The sequence below is a fragment of the Culex pipiens genome, chromosome 1 (genome assembly GCF_016801865.2).
Source record: "Culex pipiens pallens isolate TS chromosome 1, TS_CPP_V2, whole genome shotgun sequence".
Lineage (NCBI taxonomy): Eukaryota > Metazoa > Arthropoda > Insecta > Diptera > Culicidae > Culex > Culex pipiens.
Window position 1 is genome coordinate 11536821 of NC_068937.1, and position 16699 is coordinate 11553519.

At 28.2% G+C, this 16699-nt stretch overlaps 1 protein-coding gene across 2 annotated transcripts in view; it reads right to left on the reverse strand.

Annotated features, from left to right (window-relative positions):
* The window catches only part of LOC120431005 (neuronal acetylcholine receptor subunit alpha-7-like), a 363511-nt gene that overhangs the window by 43944 nt on the left and 302868 nt on the right, over positions 1 to 16699 (reverse strand). For both annotated transcript variants that reach the window (XM_039596164.2, XM_052708174.1), the window contains exon 6: positions 1112 to 1187. In XM_039596164.2, the coding sequence (XP_039452098.2) occupies positions 1112 to 1187 (76 nt within the window). The remainder of the gene's footprint in view (positions 1 to 1111; positions 1188 to 16699) is intronic.

Consider the following 16699-nt stretch of genomic DNA (forward strand, 5'->3'; position numbering starts at 1 on the left):
CGTTAAATTGTGAAATTAATAAATTGTGAAATTGTGAAATTGTGAAATTGTGAAATTGTGAAATTGTGAAATTGTGAAATTGTGAAATTGTTAATTGTTAAATTGTTAAATTGTTAAATTGTTAAATTGTTAAATTGTTAAATTGTTAAATTGTTAAATTGTTAAATTGTTAAATTGTTAAATTGTTAAATTGTTAAATTGTTAAATTGTTAAATTGTTAAATTGTTAAATTGTTAAATTGTTAAATTGTTAAATTGTTAAATTGTTAAATTGTTAAATTGTTAAATTGTTAAATTGTTAAATTGTTAAATTGTTAAATTGTTAAATTGTTAAATTGTTAAATTGTTAAATTGTTAAATTGTTAAATTGTTAAATTGTTAAATTGTTAAATTGTTAAATTGTTAAATTGTTAAATTGTTAAATTGTTAAATTGTTAAATTGTTAAATTGTTAAATTGTTAAATTGTTAAATTGTTAAATTGTTAAATTGTTAAATTGTTAAATTGTTAAATTGTTAAATTGTTAAATTGTTAAATTGTTAAATTGTTAAATTGTTAAATTGTTAAATTGTTAAATTGTTAAATTGTTAAATTGTTAAATTGTTAAATTGTTAAATTGTTAAATTGTTAAATTGTTAAATTGTTAAATTGTTAAATTGTTAAATTGTTAAATTGTTAAATTGTTAAATTGTTAAATTGTTAAATTGTTAAATTGTTAAATTGTTAAATTGTTAAATTGTTAAATTGTTAAATTGTTAAATTGTTAAATTGTTAAATTGTTAAATTGTTAAATTGTTAAATTGTTAAATTGTTAAATTGTTAAATTGTTAAATTGTTAAATTGTTAAATTGTTAAATTGTTAAATTGTTAAATTGTTAAATTGTTAAATTGTTAAATTGTTAAATTTTTAAATTGTTAAATTGTTAAATTGTTAAATTGTTAAATTGTTAAATTGTTAAATTGTTAAATTGTTAAATTGTTAAATTTTTACATTTGTAAATTGTTTTTAAATTTTAAACAAATTTGATAATTAAATGAATATTTGAATTTAATACTCTTTCACAGACACAAAACAGTTAAACGCGACTTCAAATGAGCGCCAAAGAAACTCACCCAACAGCTCCCATTCGCCGTTCGTTATGAAACTGCTGATATCACCGCCACCCTCGTCCTGAAGTTGCAGATCCAGCTGTAATCGAGAAGAAAAAAAAAATCCAAAATGAGTAAAGTTAACAAGCGCAAGAATGATAACGACGACGACGACGGTGGAAATTAAAATTATTTGCCAAATGTAAATATTACAGTCAGTGTGTAAGGCGCCGCGCCCGAAGATATGCAAACTGCGCTGCAGCAAAGTGGGTCGGCCCCTGAAAGGTATGCACGCCGCAGCGTAGGGAGTTTTAACGATGTGCTTTAGAATTATTCAGAAATATGAAACTAGAAGAAGGAAAAAGAGGAAGAGAATAGGAATTAGGAAATTGGAAAAAGGAAATTGGAAATTGGAAATAGGAAATAGGAAATAGGAAATTGGAAATAGGAAATTGGAAATTGGAAATAGTAAATAGGAATTGGAAAATTGGAAATACGAAATTGGAAATTGGAAATAGGAAATAGGAAATAGGAAATAAGAAATAGGAAATTGGAAATAGGAAATAGGAATTACGAAATAGGAATTAGGAATCAGCCCTACGAAAATTGAATTTGAACTGGGAATAGAATTTTGGAAGTTTATTTTTATCAACAATAAATTTCCATCTAATAAAACTAAATCTTTTTTAAGGCTAATAATGTCGTAAATCCTTACACAACATTGTCTGTGCACTTTATCATAGTGCATGTGTAATGCAGTTTCTTTTCTGTTGCTGCATCTGGCAAGACGATCCCCTCCCAGAAGCACCATAAATTCCCTAAACGTGTCGTCCTCACACGAAACATGGGCGCCCAGCTCCAAAAAGGGGCGAGAAAACCCAACATTTTGGCTTTGGCCCCGGCGTTGCCCACCAAGAAGCATTTTCTGTTTTCGATATTTTGCCATGATTTACGGCAACCGATGCAAACTTATGACACTGGAGCTGCTTCTTATGGGTGCCATTTTTTGGGGGGTAACATTTGAAAATGGCTTATTGTTTTGTATTTTTTTTTCAAACTTTATATTTTGAAGAAATTTTAGAATTTTTTTTCTTCTAAATTTAAAGATTTTAAAACAAAATAAGCCCCTTTCAAAACTTCCTCTCGATTGCCTCACCCTTAAAACAAAAGAAAGGGGCGTTGCTGAAGCCCGAGGGCCCTCAAGAATTCGCCTTCCCTCTCCCGCCCCAAAAAAAAAGTTGGGTGTTGTAATTTGTTGGCCAGAGTCGCCACCAGCAGCACTAAATTTCGCTTCGAGCGATGAAAAATGGACAATCTTTGTAAGTGATTTTCGATATAAATTCCACTATTGCCAGAAGTGTCCCCGTTGAGGGTGGCAGGCTAATCGGAAAGTTTTGCCCGGGGAAAATATAAATAAATATTAAGTAGCGAATTGGGTCAGTGCTTTTGCGTGGGGAGCAGTTGTCTTTGGGAGATAATGGTTCACGAGGGATGAGAAATTTTGAACTTTTTACGTTAAGGGAAAGATGAACTTTATTTCCAAATTTGTCTTTAAGTATGAACCCGTTTAATTTGAAAATGCCTCACTTCAAATTTAAGCTTTCCGAAAATTTCCCAGAAGAGCAGGGAAAGCTCACGCAACCGATTAATTAATGCTTCACTAGCATGCCACTAGTGTGGTTTTAGCAGCTCCAGAGGTACGAAATAATTAACACATCAAAGACCAAATTGCTGAACCAATTTAAGAAGCTTGATTATTCTTTTGAAATGTTTTATTGAAAATAAAAAATAACATTTTTTAATTAGATTCTTTCTACAAGAAAGTTAAAACATTTCCATTACAAAAAAAAAAAAATCAATTTGACCCTTTTCAAACCTTAATCAAGCATCCTATCACGCTCGAATCGTCTATTTATCCCTCAAACCCCGACTAAATAAATACTCACCTATTAGAGAAACTCACACGTGTCTTTAGCTGTTATCCTAATACGCCACATTTCCTCAAGGAGAAGAGCAAATCCTGCCCCCACACACACACACACAGCAAAGATATCCTATCGGCAGCGCCGTTATCTGTCTTGCCAAAGGTGTGCGTGTCTGTTGACACGTGAGGGAATAGGGGGGTGTGAGTGTTCATTACTCACCGATTAAGAGCGCAACGTGGGGGGAATTTTCGATGAGCTTTGATTTTTGGCAGCTTTGGAAGAGGATGGATTAGCAGGTGCTGCTTCAATGCAGCTTTTTGGGTGAGGTGTTTGGAAGCCTTGTTTAGTTTTGGATTATTATTCCTTATTTAGTGACTAAAGCCATTTAAAAATCTGAATCTCAGGATCAGATTTCCTGACCAATTATGGTGTTTTTAGCAAAAAATTATGGACTACATATTTAATGGAAAAACGACATTTAATTTGGAATGTCCACGAATTCTTAATTTTAAATTCTTTATTATTATTTTCAAAGGACGTAAAACGCATCATTTTCGCCGAATGTATGACAAAAGGTCGATAGACATTAGGTCGAACGAATAAAAGGTGTGTGTTGTGTGCTGTTTTTGCATTTTCTACTTACAACAGCAACTTTTTTTCACACTCTCATAAATATGTCAGAAACAACAATAAATTATTTCGAAACTGTTCAAAATTCTTCAAAATTTATTTAAATTTGGAATAAACTTTTTAAAGAGCTCGCTCATGTCTAAAATGATGAAAAAAAGTTTGTTAAATGACTGAAAGAACTGAAAAAAATATAAATACATAAAAATAACGAAATACTTAGGTAAAAAATAGCAGTTTCCAATTCAGACTTTTTTGTATGGGTAGTTCTCTACTAACTCACACGAAATCGGGAAAAGTTGCCCCGACCCCTCTTAGATTTGCGTGAAACTTTGTCCTAAGGGGTAACTTTTTTTTTCATTTAAAACAAATAAAAATCATTTTAAAATTTCGTGTTTTTTCTAACTTTGCAGGGTTATTTTTAGAGTGTAACAATGTTCTACAAAGTTGTAGAGCAGACAATTACAAAAAAATTTAAACATAAGGGGTTATCGCGATTTTACGAAAAAAAAGTTTTGAGAAAGTTGGTCGTCGTTTATCATGGCCGTTCATGGTCACCTGCGACAGAAACGGACGACAAAACAAAGAGAAACAACAAAAGTAACTTTTTCAAAAAATATTGAAAAATATAAAATTTCTGTGAAAATTGCGTTTTTCAAAATTTTAGGGTTTTTGATTTTGGTACATATTTTTAACCGAATTGGCCTAATAGGTGGATCGTTCTTGAAAAAAAATTGTTTTAGCAGATTTTTAGAGAAATCTCTTGCGTTTAAAACCGGTTTTGAACTTTGTAAATCCGTTTTGATTATCAAAAAATATTCCAATTTTAACACAAAACATCACTGTTAACACGAAATAAGATTCCAGATTCGGATTCTGCGGCCAGCATACCTTGACCTTTAAGACATATGCTTGCAACGTCGTGTAATTAGTAGGCTGTTTCTGAATTTTGAGAAATTATTAAAACTGGTACTTTTTTTCTCATTAAAACTTCAATATCTTGGCTCTGGAGTGTCGAAAAAGCATTTTCTCAGAGGGAAAAAGGTTCGACTTGAAATTTTCTTACAAGCTGCATTTGCATTGTTTTTACTAAGAAAATTGGGCTACTCTAAATTAAAAGCATTTCTGAAAATGGTTTCGAAAAAAATGCGATTTTTTCGACAAAAATCAGCCTGGGAGAAGCCAAAAACTTCATTTTTAATCCAAAATTGATAATACACACTTGATTGAAACAATTTTTATATTGATTCCAAGCGATTTTAGAAAAATTGTTCAAAAAAGTGACTGTTTTCAGTAAATCGAAGAGGGTGTGCGAGAAAGTATTTTATTATTTTTCCTTGTCTAAGAAAATATTGTTCCTAACATCATAATGTATCATTTAAGACAGTGGTTCTCAACCTTTTACGATGCATTTCCCCCTTGGCGGATTTGCAAGATCTTCATTACCCCCTCATCTGTTTTAAACTAATTTATTTGCTTCAATATCTGATAAAAAAATATGTGGGTAATTCTCTACCAACTCACACGAAATCGGGAAAAGTTGCCCCGACCCCTCTTCGATTTGCGTGAAACATTGTCCTAAGGGGTAACTGTTGTTCCTGATCACGAAACCGAGGTCCGTTTTTTGATACCTCGTGACGGAGGGGCGGTACGACCCCTTCCATTTTTGAACATGCGGAAAAAGAGGTGTTTTTCAATAATTTGCAGCCTGAAACGGTGATGAGATAGAAATTTGGTGTCAAAGGGACTTTTATGTTAAATTAGACGCCCGATTTGATGGCATACTCAGAATTCCGAAAAAAAACGTATTTATCATCGAAAAAAAATCACTAAAAAAGTTTTAAAAACCCTGCCATTTTCCGTTACTCGACTGTAAATTTTTTTGGAACATGTCATTTTAAGGGAAATTTAATGTACTTTTCGAATCTGCATTGAACCAGAAAGGTAATTTTTTCATTTAAAACAAAAATTTTCATTTTAAAATTTCGTGTTTTTTTAACATTGCAGGGCTATTTTTTAGAGTATAATAATATTATACAAAGTTGTAGAACAGACAATTACGAAAAAAATGATATTTTTACATAAGGGGTTTGCTTATAAACATTACGAGTTATCGCGATTTTAGAAAAAAAAAGTAGCAGATTTGTACACTGAGAAAGAAGAGTTCCACAAATCGTGAACAAGCGTTCATGAAATTGAGAACTACGAACAAAGTGTTTAAATGTCATGGTACGATTTTCAAAAACGTACCATGAAATTTGAACACTTTGTTCGTGGTTCCCAATTTCATGACCGCTTGTTCACGATTTTGGGAACTCTTTTTTCTCCGTGTAGAGAAATCTCTGTAAATCAGTTTCGATTGTCAAAAGATGTTCCAATCTTATTACAAAACATTACTGTTTACACGGAATTAGATTCCAGATTCGGATTCAGTGGCCAAAATTTCTATAAGAAAGCATCCCCTGACTTTTAAGACATATGCTTGCAACGTCGTATAATCAGTAGGATATGCTTCTGAACTCTGAGAAATTTTGAAAATAAAAACTTTTTCTCACTAAAACTCAAATATCATTACTCAGGAAAGTCTAAATTGCATTTTCTTAGAGGGTTTGCCTTGAAATTTTCTACGAGCTGCATGCATTGCTTTTATTTAAAAAAATGGGGTACTGTGGGTCTCGTGGCGCAGGGGTAGCGGCTTCGGCTGCCGATCCCGATGATGCTATGAGACGCGGGTTCGATTCCCGCCTTATCCACTGAGCTTCTATCGGATGGTGAAGTAAAACGGTTTCTCCTGTCTCGTCAGAGGCGCTGGAGCAGAAATCCCACGTTAGAGGAAGGCCATGCCCCGGGGGGCGTAGTGCCAATAGTTTCGTTTTTTTTTCGGGGTACTCTAAATTAAAGGAGCATTTTTTAATAAAGTATCGAAAAATCCAATTTTTTTCTACATAAATCCGCCTGGGAGAAGCCAAAAACTTGATTTTTAGTCCACTTGATTGAATTTTTATATTGATTCCAAGCGATTTTAGAAAAATTGTTCAAAAAAGTGACTTTTTCAGTAAATCAAAGTGCGGGTGCAAGAAATACTTTTTTACTATTATATTTTCTTGTCTAAGAAAATATTGTTCCTAACATCATAATCTATCATTTAAGACAGTGGTTCTCAACCTTTTACGTTGCATATCCCCCTTGGCTGATTTGCAAGATCTTCATTACCCCCTCATTTATTTTAAACTAATTTATTTGGTTCAATGTCTGATAAAAGATTTATGTTTTAAATAAAATCATGAAAATTTTGAACTTGTAATCGCGACATAACATGATTTCATTGTTCTTTTAAATTTGTCTGAATCGACCATCGATAATTGAAAAAAATATTTTGAGAGGAAATTAAAAACAGAAGAATTTAAAAAAGAGCTAAACGGAAAAAAATATTTCTTTTTGTAAAAATATTAATAATAAAATAAATAATAATAATAACAAAAACCCGATTTAATCCCACCAGGGGTGAGATAGAGCCTTTCTTACTAAAGAATATAACTTCTTTCAATTCACAACATCGACTTGATACAAAAAATCTTATGATGAAAGCAAGGTATTATTAATGATGTGTTTTCTAAAAGAAATTGAAAACGCAATTTTCACCAATAGAATATTTTTAATCGTACAAATTCTTAATCAAACAAGCGTCTATGACAAACGCTAGCATAGCTAGCTTCCAATGCGCAAGTGACGACACACACCGCGGTTTTGGTTTTCTAGTTTTGGTACGAGCCCAAAAACCGAACAAAGCAGGAGCAAAGCAAAACCGAGTTAACCGCACAGTGGGAAGCTTGCCATTCAGCGTCTACGAAAGTGAGAGAGTCAGAGATAGATATTTTTACAATCGCACCACTACGCACTCAACCGCGAGAACCTTAGGTAGATAGCCATTGGCGTTGCGAACATTGAAAACTTTGAAAACGATAAAAAGCTTCGAAACTTAGAAAGCTCCTATTGGAATCCAATGAACTCTGTTAAAATAAACTTACGAAATCACGACCAAATGAAGCCTACTTAAAGGCGATTTTAGAAGTTGGCCGCATCCGAAAACAGATGAATATTTCGAAATTTACGCGGCAACTCGCCCAGGTTCAGCACACTAGCTTTCATCTGCATTTAGAAGAATCGAAATCGGATTTATGGGAGCTGAGAACGGCGCGACACAAAATTTAGCAAAATTTTACCACATACGAACATCACTCGACCTCCACGGAATTTATTTTCTCAAAATTCGAGGGTTCGAGATAGACGAGTTCTCTCAAGATGAATCGATAGAGCGTCGAAAATCAATGCAGTGTGATTTTTTGGCGATTTTTCCGATTAATATTCATGCTGAATCGACATATTTACGAAGCTGGAAATGACGTCCAGCCTTAAAGTAAAACCTATACCTTTCTTTAGGGACCATCCATAAACCACGTGGACACTTAAGGGGGGGGGGGGGTATGGCGATTGTCCACGCTCCATACAAAAAAGATTTTTTTTGTATGGACAATTGTCCACGAAGGGGGGGGGGGGGGTTGAGAATCCCAAAAAAGTGTCCACGTGGTTTATGGATGGTCCCTTAGTAAGAAAGGCAAAAGAGTACAACAACCTTGAATATATATAGAAAAAATATTTGAAGGTTTGACAGAATTCAATCTTACATAAATTATTTTTAGATATTCAATCTAAAGTTAAAAAAAATCTTTTTGAAATATTTTAAAGTACTGATATTTTTTTGTGATTCATATGAAATAAAAACATGAAATATTGCTAAGATATTATCAGAAAATATTTTATTTTTGCAAACACGTTGAAGACTTTTAATTTTATTTTAGGAAAAGTCTGATAGCAAATTCGTAAGGTAGAGCAGAGAAAAAAGGGTAATTTGGGATGGTTGAAATTTTGATTGGTGGAATATTAGTAATTTTACTTATATTATGATTAATTTTTCATAAATACATGTGTAAATTCAGCAGAAACTGATGGGAATTCACAAATTTCCTAAGTAATATTACCCATTTTTGAACACTAAATCTGTCATAATTCCTTGATGAATATAACTATTTTTTTAGTACTTTGCAATACTTTAGAATTTGATTTGACGTCGTTTTTTTGACTTATTGAACTATTGAGGTAAACTCAAAATCAAGGTAGTCATATGTACTGATTTGGTAGTTCTTCATACTTGGGTTTTTTATGTCATCCCCTTCCATGTTTTGTTTACTGATACCGATAGTGTGCCAAAGTTTCTGTTTGTTTCTCCTTCAAATCCCTCAGATTTGGTTAACATTTTTTCCACCTCCAATTTCTCCAGCCAATATAACCACTAAAGGATGTTTGTCCGCATCGTCAGAAAAGCTCCAAAAGTTCCTCTCACCAACAAAAAAAGAAATCAAAAAATTCACCAACCAAGAATGCACAAGCACAAGCGAAACCCAAAATCAATACAATTATCCTTATCAGCCCTGCAGAAGGACCCCTGCGCGAAGATTGCGACAACGTCGAGACGGTTTTGCCTGCTTCTGCCACCAAAATACTCCGCCGAGGATTCCCTACTCAAACCCCTTTTCTGCCACCGGAGAAACCGGATGCAAATATGGTGATTTGAACTTTGAGTCGGGCACCACAGACAAACGGACGTGGAATTGGTCTTAAAAATGACTAGTTCAAGTCAAAAAAAGTTTCAAGTCCACTTGTCTGTGACAAAACTATGACGTTGCAAGTCCTGCTGTCTGTCTGTCGATATAATCATGACACAAAAGCCTCTGGAAACGTCGATATTTCAATAATATTTATTCAAGAGGATATTCCCCGAGAGAGAGCAAAGAGCTCAGAGTGGTGGTCTGGTTTGGTCCTTCAACTTCTGCACTGGCTGCTGCTGGGTTGGGTTGGTGGCACAAAAGTTCAACCGGGATTTATATTTCATGGGAAAACGGGCTTCGAATAAGGACATCAAGAAGGACTCACAAACTGTCTGGTCTGGCTGGCTAGGTCTATGGATCTGTGTTTGTGCAGGGCAACCGATAGCCCTCGCAAAATTGGAAAGTGCTGTTTTCGCTTCACGAGAGAGGTTCAGGCTGCAGTTCAGGGATTTATTTGATTGCAAAAGACCAGCTGCAGCTGCAGCAGCATCCCCAAAAGCAGGAAATATTAATTTAGGTGAATTGTCGCTGGCTTCGGCAATGATTGTGCCTCGGTTGGAAATATTGAATTATGGAAATGGTTCAAAACAGTTTGCTGTGAAAAGTGAGTTGTTGAATTTTAAATCGGAATAGAATTTAATGAGTCGTCAAGCGTGTTAAAAAAGTTTAATTTTCTAGGCATTTCGCTATTTTTTGGAACTGTGTTTGCTCATACGATCCATAATCTCCAAAATAATACTTTTTCAAAAAAAATGACGATATTGTCAAAATTGACAAAATCACACAAAATCAGACAAAATCAGACAAAATCACACAAAATCACACAAAATCACACAAAATCACACAAAATCACACAAAATCACACAAAATCACACAAAATCACACAAAATCACACAAAATCACACAAAATCACACAAAATCACACAAAATTGACAAAATTGACAAAATTGACAAAATTGACAAAATTGACAAAATTGACAAAATTGACAAAATTGACAAAATTGACAAAATTGACAAAATTGAAAAATTGAAAAATTGACAAAATTGACAAAATTGACAAAATTGACAAAATTGACAAAATTGACAAAATTGACAAAATTGACAAAATTGACAAAATTGACAAAATTGACAAAATTGACAAAATTGACAAAATTGACAAAATTGACAAAATTGACAAAATTGACAAAATTGACAAAATTGACAAAATTGACAAAATTGACAAAATTGACAAAATTGACAAAATTGACAAAATTGACAAAATTGACAAAATTGACAAAATTGACAAAATTGACAAAATTGACAAAATTGACAAAATTGACAAAATTGACAAAATTGACAAAATTGACAAAATTGACAAAATTGACAAAATTGACAAAATTGACAAAATTGACAAAATTGACAAAATTGACAAAATTGACAAAATTGACAAAATTGACAAAATTGACAAAATTGACAAAATTGACAAAATTTACAAAATTTACAAAATTTACAAAATTTACAAAATTTACAAAATTGACAAAATTGACAAAATTGACAAAATTGACAAAATTGACAAAATTGACAAAATTGACAAAATTGACAAAATTGACAAAATTGACAAAATTGACAAAATTGACAAAATTGACAAAATTGACAAAATTGACAAAATTGACAAAATTGACAAAATTGACAAAATTGACAAAATTGACAAAATTGACAAAATTGACAAAATTGACAAAATTGACAAAATTGACAAAATTGACAAAATTGACAAAATTGACAAAATTGACAAAATTGACAAAATTGACAAAATTGACAAAATTGACAAAATTGACAAAATTGACAAAATTGACAAAATTGACAAAATTGACAAAATTGACAAAATTGACAAAATTGACAAAATTGAAAAATTGACAAAATTAACAAAATTGACAAAATTGACAAAATTGACAAAATTGACAAAATTGACAAAATTGACAAAATTGACAAAATTGACAAAATTGACAAAATTGACAAAATTGACAAAATTGACAAAATTGACAAAATTGACAAAATTGACAAAATTGACAAAATTGACAAAATTGACAAAATTGACAAAATTGACAAAATTGACAAAATTGACAAAATTGACAAAATTGACAAAATTGACAAAATTGACAAAATTGACAAAATTGACAAAATTGACAAAATTGACAAAATTGACAAAATTGACAAAATTGACAAAATTGACAAAATTGACAAAATTGACAAAATTGACAAAATTGACAAAATTGACAAAATTGACAAAATTGACAAAATTGACAAAATTGACAAAATTGACAAAATTGACAAAATTGACAAAATTGACAAAATTGACAAAATTGACAAAATTGACAAAATTGACAAAATTGACAAAATTGACAAAATTGACAAAATTGACAAAATTGACAAAATTGACAAAATTGACAAAATTGATAAAATTAACAAAATTGACAAAATTGACAAAATTGACAAAATTGACAAAATTGACAAAATTGACAAAATTGACAAAATTGACAAAATTGACAAAATTGACAAAATTGACAAAATTGAAAAATTGACAAAATTGACAAAATTGACAAAATTGACAAAATTGACAAAATTGACAAAATTGACAAAATTGACAAAATTGACAAAATTGACAAAATTGACAAAATTGACAAAATTGACAAAATTGACAAAATTGACAAAATTGACAAAATTTACAAAATTTACAAAATTTACAAAATTTACAAAATTTACAAAATTTACAAAATTTACAAAATTTACAAAATTGACAAAATTGACAAAATTGACAAAATTGACAAAATTGACAAAATTGACAAAATTGACAAAATTGACAAAATTGACAAAATTGACAAAATTGACAAAATTGACAAAATTGACAAAATTGACAAAATTGACAAAATTGACAAAATTGACAAAATTGACAAAATTGACAAAATTGACAAAATTGACAAAATTGACAAAATTGACAAAATTGACAAAATTGACAAAATTGACAAAATTGACAAAATTGACAAAATTGACAAAATTGACAAAATTGAAAAATTGACAAAATTGACAAAATTGACAAAATTGACAAAATTGACAAAATTGACAAAATTGACAAAATTGACAAAACAAAATTGACAAAATTGACAAAATTGACAAAATTGACAAAATTGACAAAATTGACAAAATTGACAAAATTGACAAAATTGACAAAATTGACAAAATTGACAAAATTGACAAAATTGACAAAATTTACAAAATTTACAAAATTTACAAAATTTACAAAATTTACAAAATTTACAAAATTTACAAAATTGACAAAATTGACAAAATTGACAAAATTGACAAAATTGACAAAATTGACAAAATTGACAAAATTGACAAAATTGACAAAATTGACAAAATTGACAAAATTGACAAAATTGACAAAATTGACAAAATTGACAAAATTGACAAAATTGACAAAATTGACAAAATTGACAAAATTGACAAAATTGACAAAATTGACAAAATTGACAAAATTGACAAAATTGACAAAATTGACAAAATTGACAAAATTGACAAAATTGACAAAATTGACAAAATTGACAAAATTGACAAAATTGAAAAATTGACAAAATTGACAAAATTGACAAAATTGACAAAATTGACAAAATTGACAAAATTGACAAAATTGACAAAATTGACAAAATTGACAAAATTGACAAAATTGACAAAATTGACAAAATTGACAAAATTGACAAAATTGACAAAATTGACAAAATTGACAAAATTTACAAAATTTACAAAATTTACAAAATTTACAAAATTTACAAAATTTACAAAATTGACAAAATTGACAAAATTGACAAAATTGACAAAATTGACAAAATTGACAAAATTGACAAAATTGACAAAATTGACAAAATTGACAAAATTGACAAAATTGACAAAATTGACAAAATTGACAAAATTGACAAAATTGACAAAATTGACAAAATTGACAAAATTGACAAAATTTACAAAATTTACAAAATTTACAAAATTTACAAAATTTACAAAATTTACAAAATTTACAAAATTGACAAAATTGACAAAATTGACAAAATTGACAAAATTGACAAAATTGAAAAATTGACAAAATTGACAAAATTGACAAAATTGACAAAATTGACAAAATTGACAAAATTGACAAAATTGACAAAATTGACAAAATTGACAAAATTGACAAAATTGACAAAATTGACAAAATTGACAAAATTGACAAAATTGACAAAATTGACAAAATTTACAAAATTTACAAAATTTACAAAATTTACAAAATTTACAAAATTTACAAAATTTACAAAATTTACAAAATTTACAAAATTGACAAAATTGACAAAATTGACAAAATTGACAAAATTGACAAAATTGAAAAATTGACAAAATTGACAAAATTGACAAAATTGACAAAATTGACAAAATTTACAAAATTTACAAAATTTACAAAATTTACAAAATTTACAAAATTTACAAAATTTACAAAATTGACAAAATTGACAAAATTGACAAAATTGACAAAATTGACAAAATTGAAAAATTGACAAAATTGACAAAATTGACAAAATTGACAAAATTGACAAAATTGACAAAATTGACAAAATTGACAAAATTGACAAAATTGACAAAATTGACAAAATTGACAAAATTTACAAAATTTACAAAATTTACAAAATTTACAAAATTTACAAAATTTACAAAATTTACAAAATTGACAAAATTGACAAAATTGACAAAATTGACAAAATTGACAAAATTGACAAAATTGACAAAATTGACAAAATTGACAAAATTGACAAAATTGACAAAATTGACAAAATTGACAAAATTGACAAAATTGACAAAATTGACAAAATTGACAAAATTGACAAAATTTACAAAATTTACAAAATTTACAAAATTTACAAAATTTACAAAATTTACAAAATTTACAAAATTGACAAAATTGACAAAATTGACAAAATTGACAAAATTGACAAAATTGAAAAATTGACAAAATTGACAAAATTGACAAAATTGACAAAATTGACAAAATTGACAAAATTGACAAAATTGACAAAATTGACAAAATTGACAAAATTGACAAAATTGACAAAATTTACAAAATTTACAAAATTTACAAAATTTACAAAATTTACAAAATTTACAAAATTGACAAAATTGACAAAATTGACAAAATTGACAAAATTGACAAAATTGACAAAATTGACAAAATTGACAAAATTGACAAAATTGACAAAATTGACAAAATTTACAAAATTGACAAAATTGACAAAATTGACAAAATTGACAAAATTTACAAAATTTACAAAATTTACAAAATTTACAAAATTTACAAAATTTACAAAATTTACAAAATTGACAAAATTGACAAAATTGACAAAATTGACAAAATTGACAAAATTTACAAAATTTACAAAATTTACAAAATTTACAAAATTTACAAAATTTACAAAATTTACAAAATTTACAAAATTTACAAAATTTACAAAATTGACAAAATTGACAAAATTGACAAAATTGACAAAATTGACAAAATTGAAAAATTGACAAAATTGACAAAATTGACAAAATTGACAAAATTGACAAAATTGACAAAATTGACAAAATTGACAAAATTGACAAAATTGACAAAATTGACAAAATTTACAAAATTTACAAAATTTACAAAATTTACAAAATTTACAAAATTTACAAAATTTACAAAATTGACAAAATTGACAAAATTGACAAAATTGACAAAATTGACAAAATTGACAAAATTGACAAAATTGACAAAATTGACAAAATTGACAAAATTGACAAAATTGACAAAATTGACAAAATTGACAAAATTGACAAAATTTACAAAATTTACAAAATTTACAAAATTTACAAAATTTACAAAATTTACAAAATTGACAAAATTGACAAAATTGACAAAATTGACAAAATTGACAAAATTGACAAAATTGACAAAATTGACAAAATTGACAAAATTGACAAAATTGACAAAATTGACAAAATTGACAAAATTGACAAAATTGACAAAATTGACAAAATTGACAAAATTTACAAAATTTACAAAATTTACAAAATTTACAAAATTTACAAAATTTACAAAATTTACAAAATTGACAAAATTGACAAAATTGACAAAATTGACAAAATTGACAAAATTGAAAAATTGACAAAATTGACAAAATTGACAAAATTGACAAAATTGACAAAATTGACAAAATTGACAAAATTGACAAAATTGACAAAATTGACAAAATTGACAAAATTGACAAAATTGACAAAATTGACAAAATTGACAAAATTGACAAAATTGACAAAATTGACAAAATTTACAAAATTTACAAAATTTACAAAATTTACAAAATTTACAAAATTTACAAAATTGACAAAATTGACAAAATTGACAAAATTGACAAAATTGACAAAATTGACAAAATTGAAAAATTGACAAAATTGACAAAATTGACAAAATTGACAAAATTTACAAAATTTACAAAATTTACAAAATTTACAAAATTTACAAAATTTACAAAATTTACAAAATTTACAAAATTTACAAAATTGACAAAATTGACAAAATTGACAAAATTGACAAAATTGACAAAATTGAAAAATTGACAAAATTGACAAAATTGACAAAATTGACAAAATTGACAAAATTGACAAAATTGACAAAATTGACAAAATTGACAAAATTGACAAAATTTACAAAATTTACAAAATTTACAAAATTTACAAAATTTACAAAATTTACAAAATTTACAAAATTTACAAAATTGACAAAATTGACAAAATTGACAAAATTGACAAAATTGACAAAATTGACAAAATTGACAAAATTGACAAAATTGACAAAATTGACAAAATTGACAAAATTGACAAAATTGACAAAATTGACAAAATTGACAAAATTGACAAAATTGACAAAATTGACAAAATTTACAAAATTTACAAAATTTACAAAATTTACAAAATTTACAAAATTTACAAAATTTACAAAATTTACAAAATTGACAAAATTGACAAAATTGACAAAATTGACAAAATTGACAAAATTGAAAAATTGACAAAATTTACAAAATTTACAAAATTTACAAAATTTACAAAATTTACAAAATTTACAAAATTTACAAAATTTACAAAATTGACAAAATTGACAAAATTGACAAAATTGACAAAATTGACAAAATTGACAAAATTGACAAAATTGACAAAATTGACAAAATTGACAAAATTGACAAAATTGACAAAATTTACAAAATTTACAAAATTTACAAAATTTACAAAATTGACAAAATTGACAAAATTGACAAAATTGACAAAATTGACAAAATTGACAAAATTGACAAAATTGACAAAATTGACAAAATTTACAAAATTTA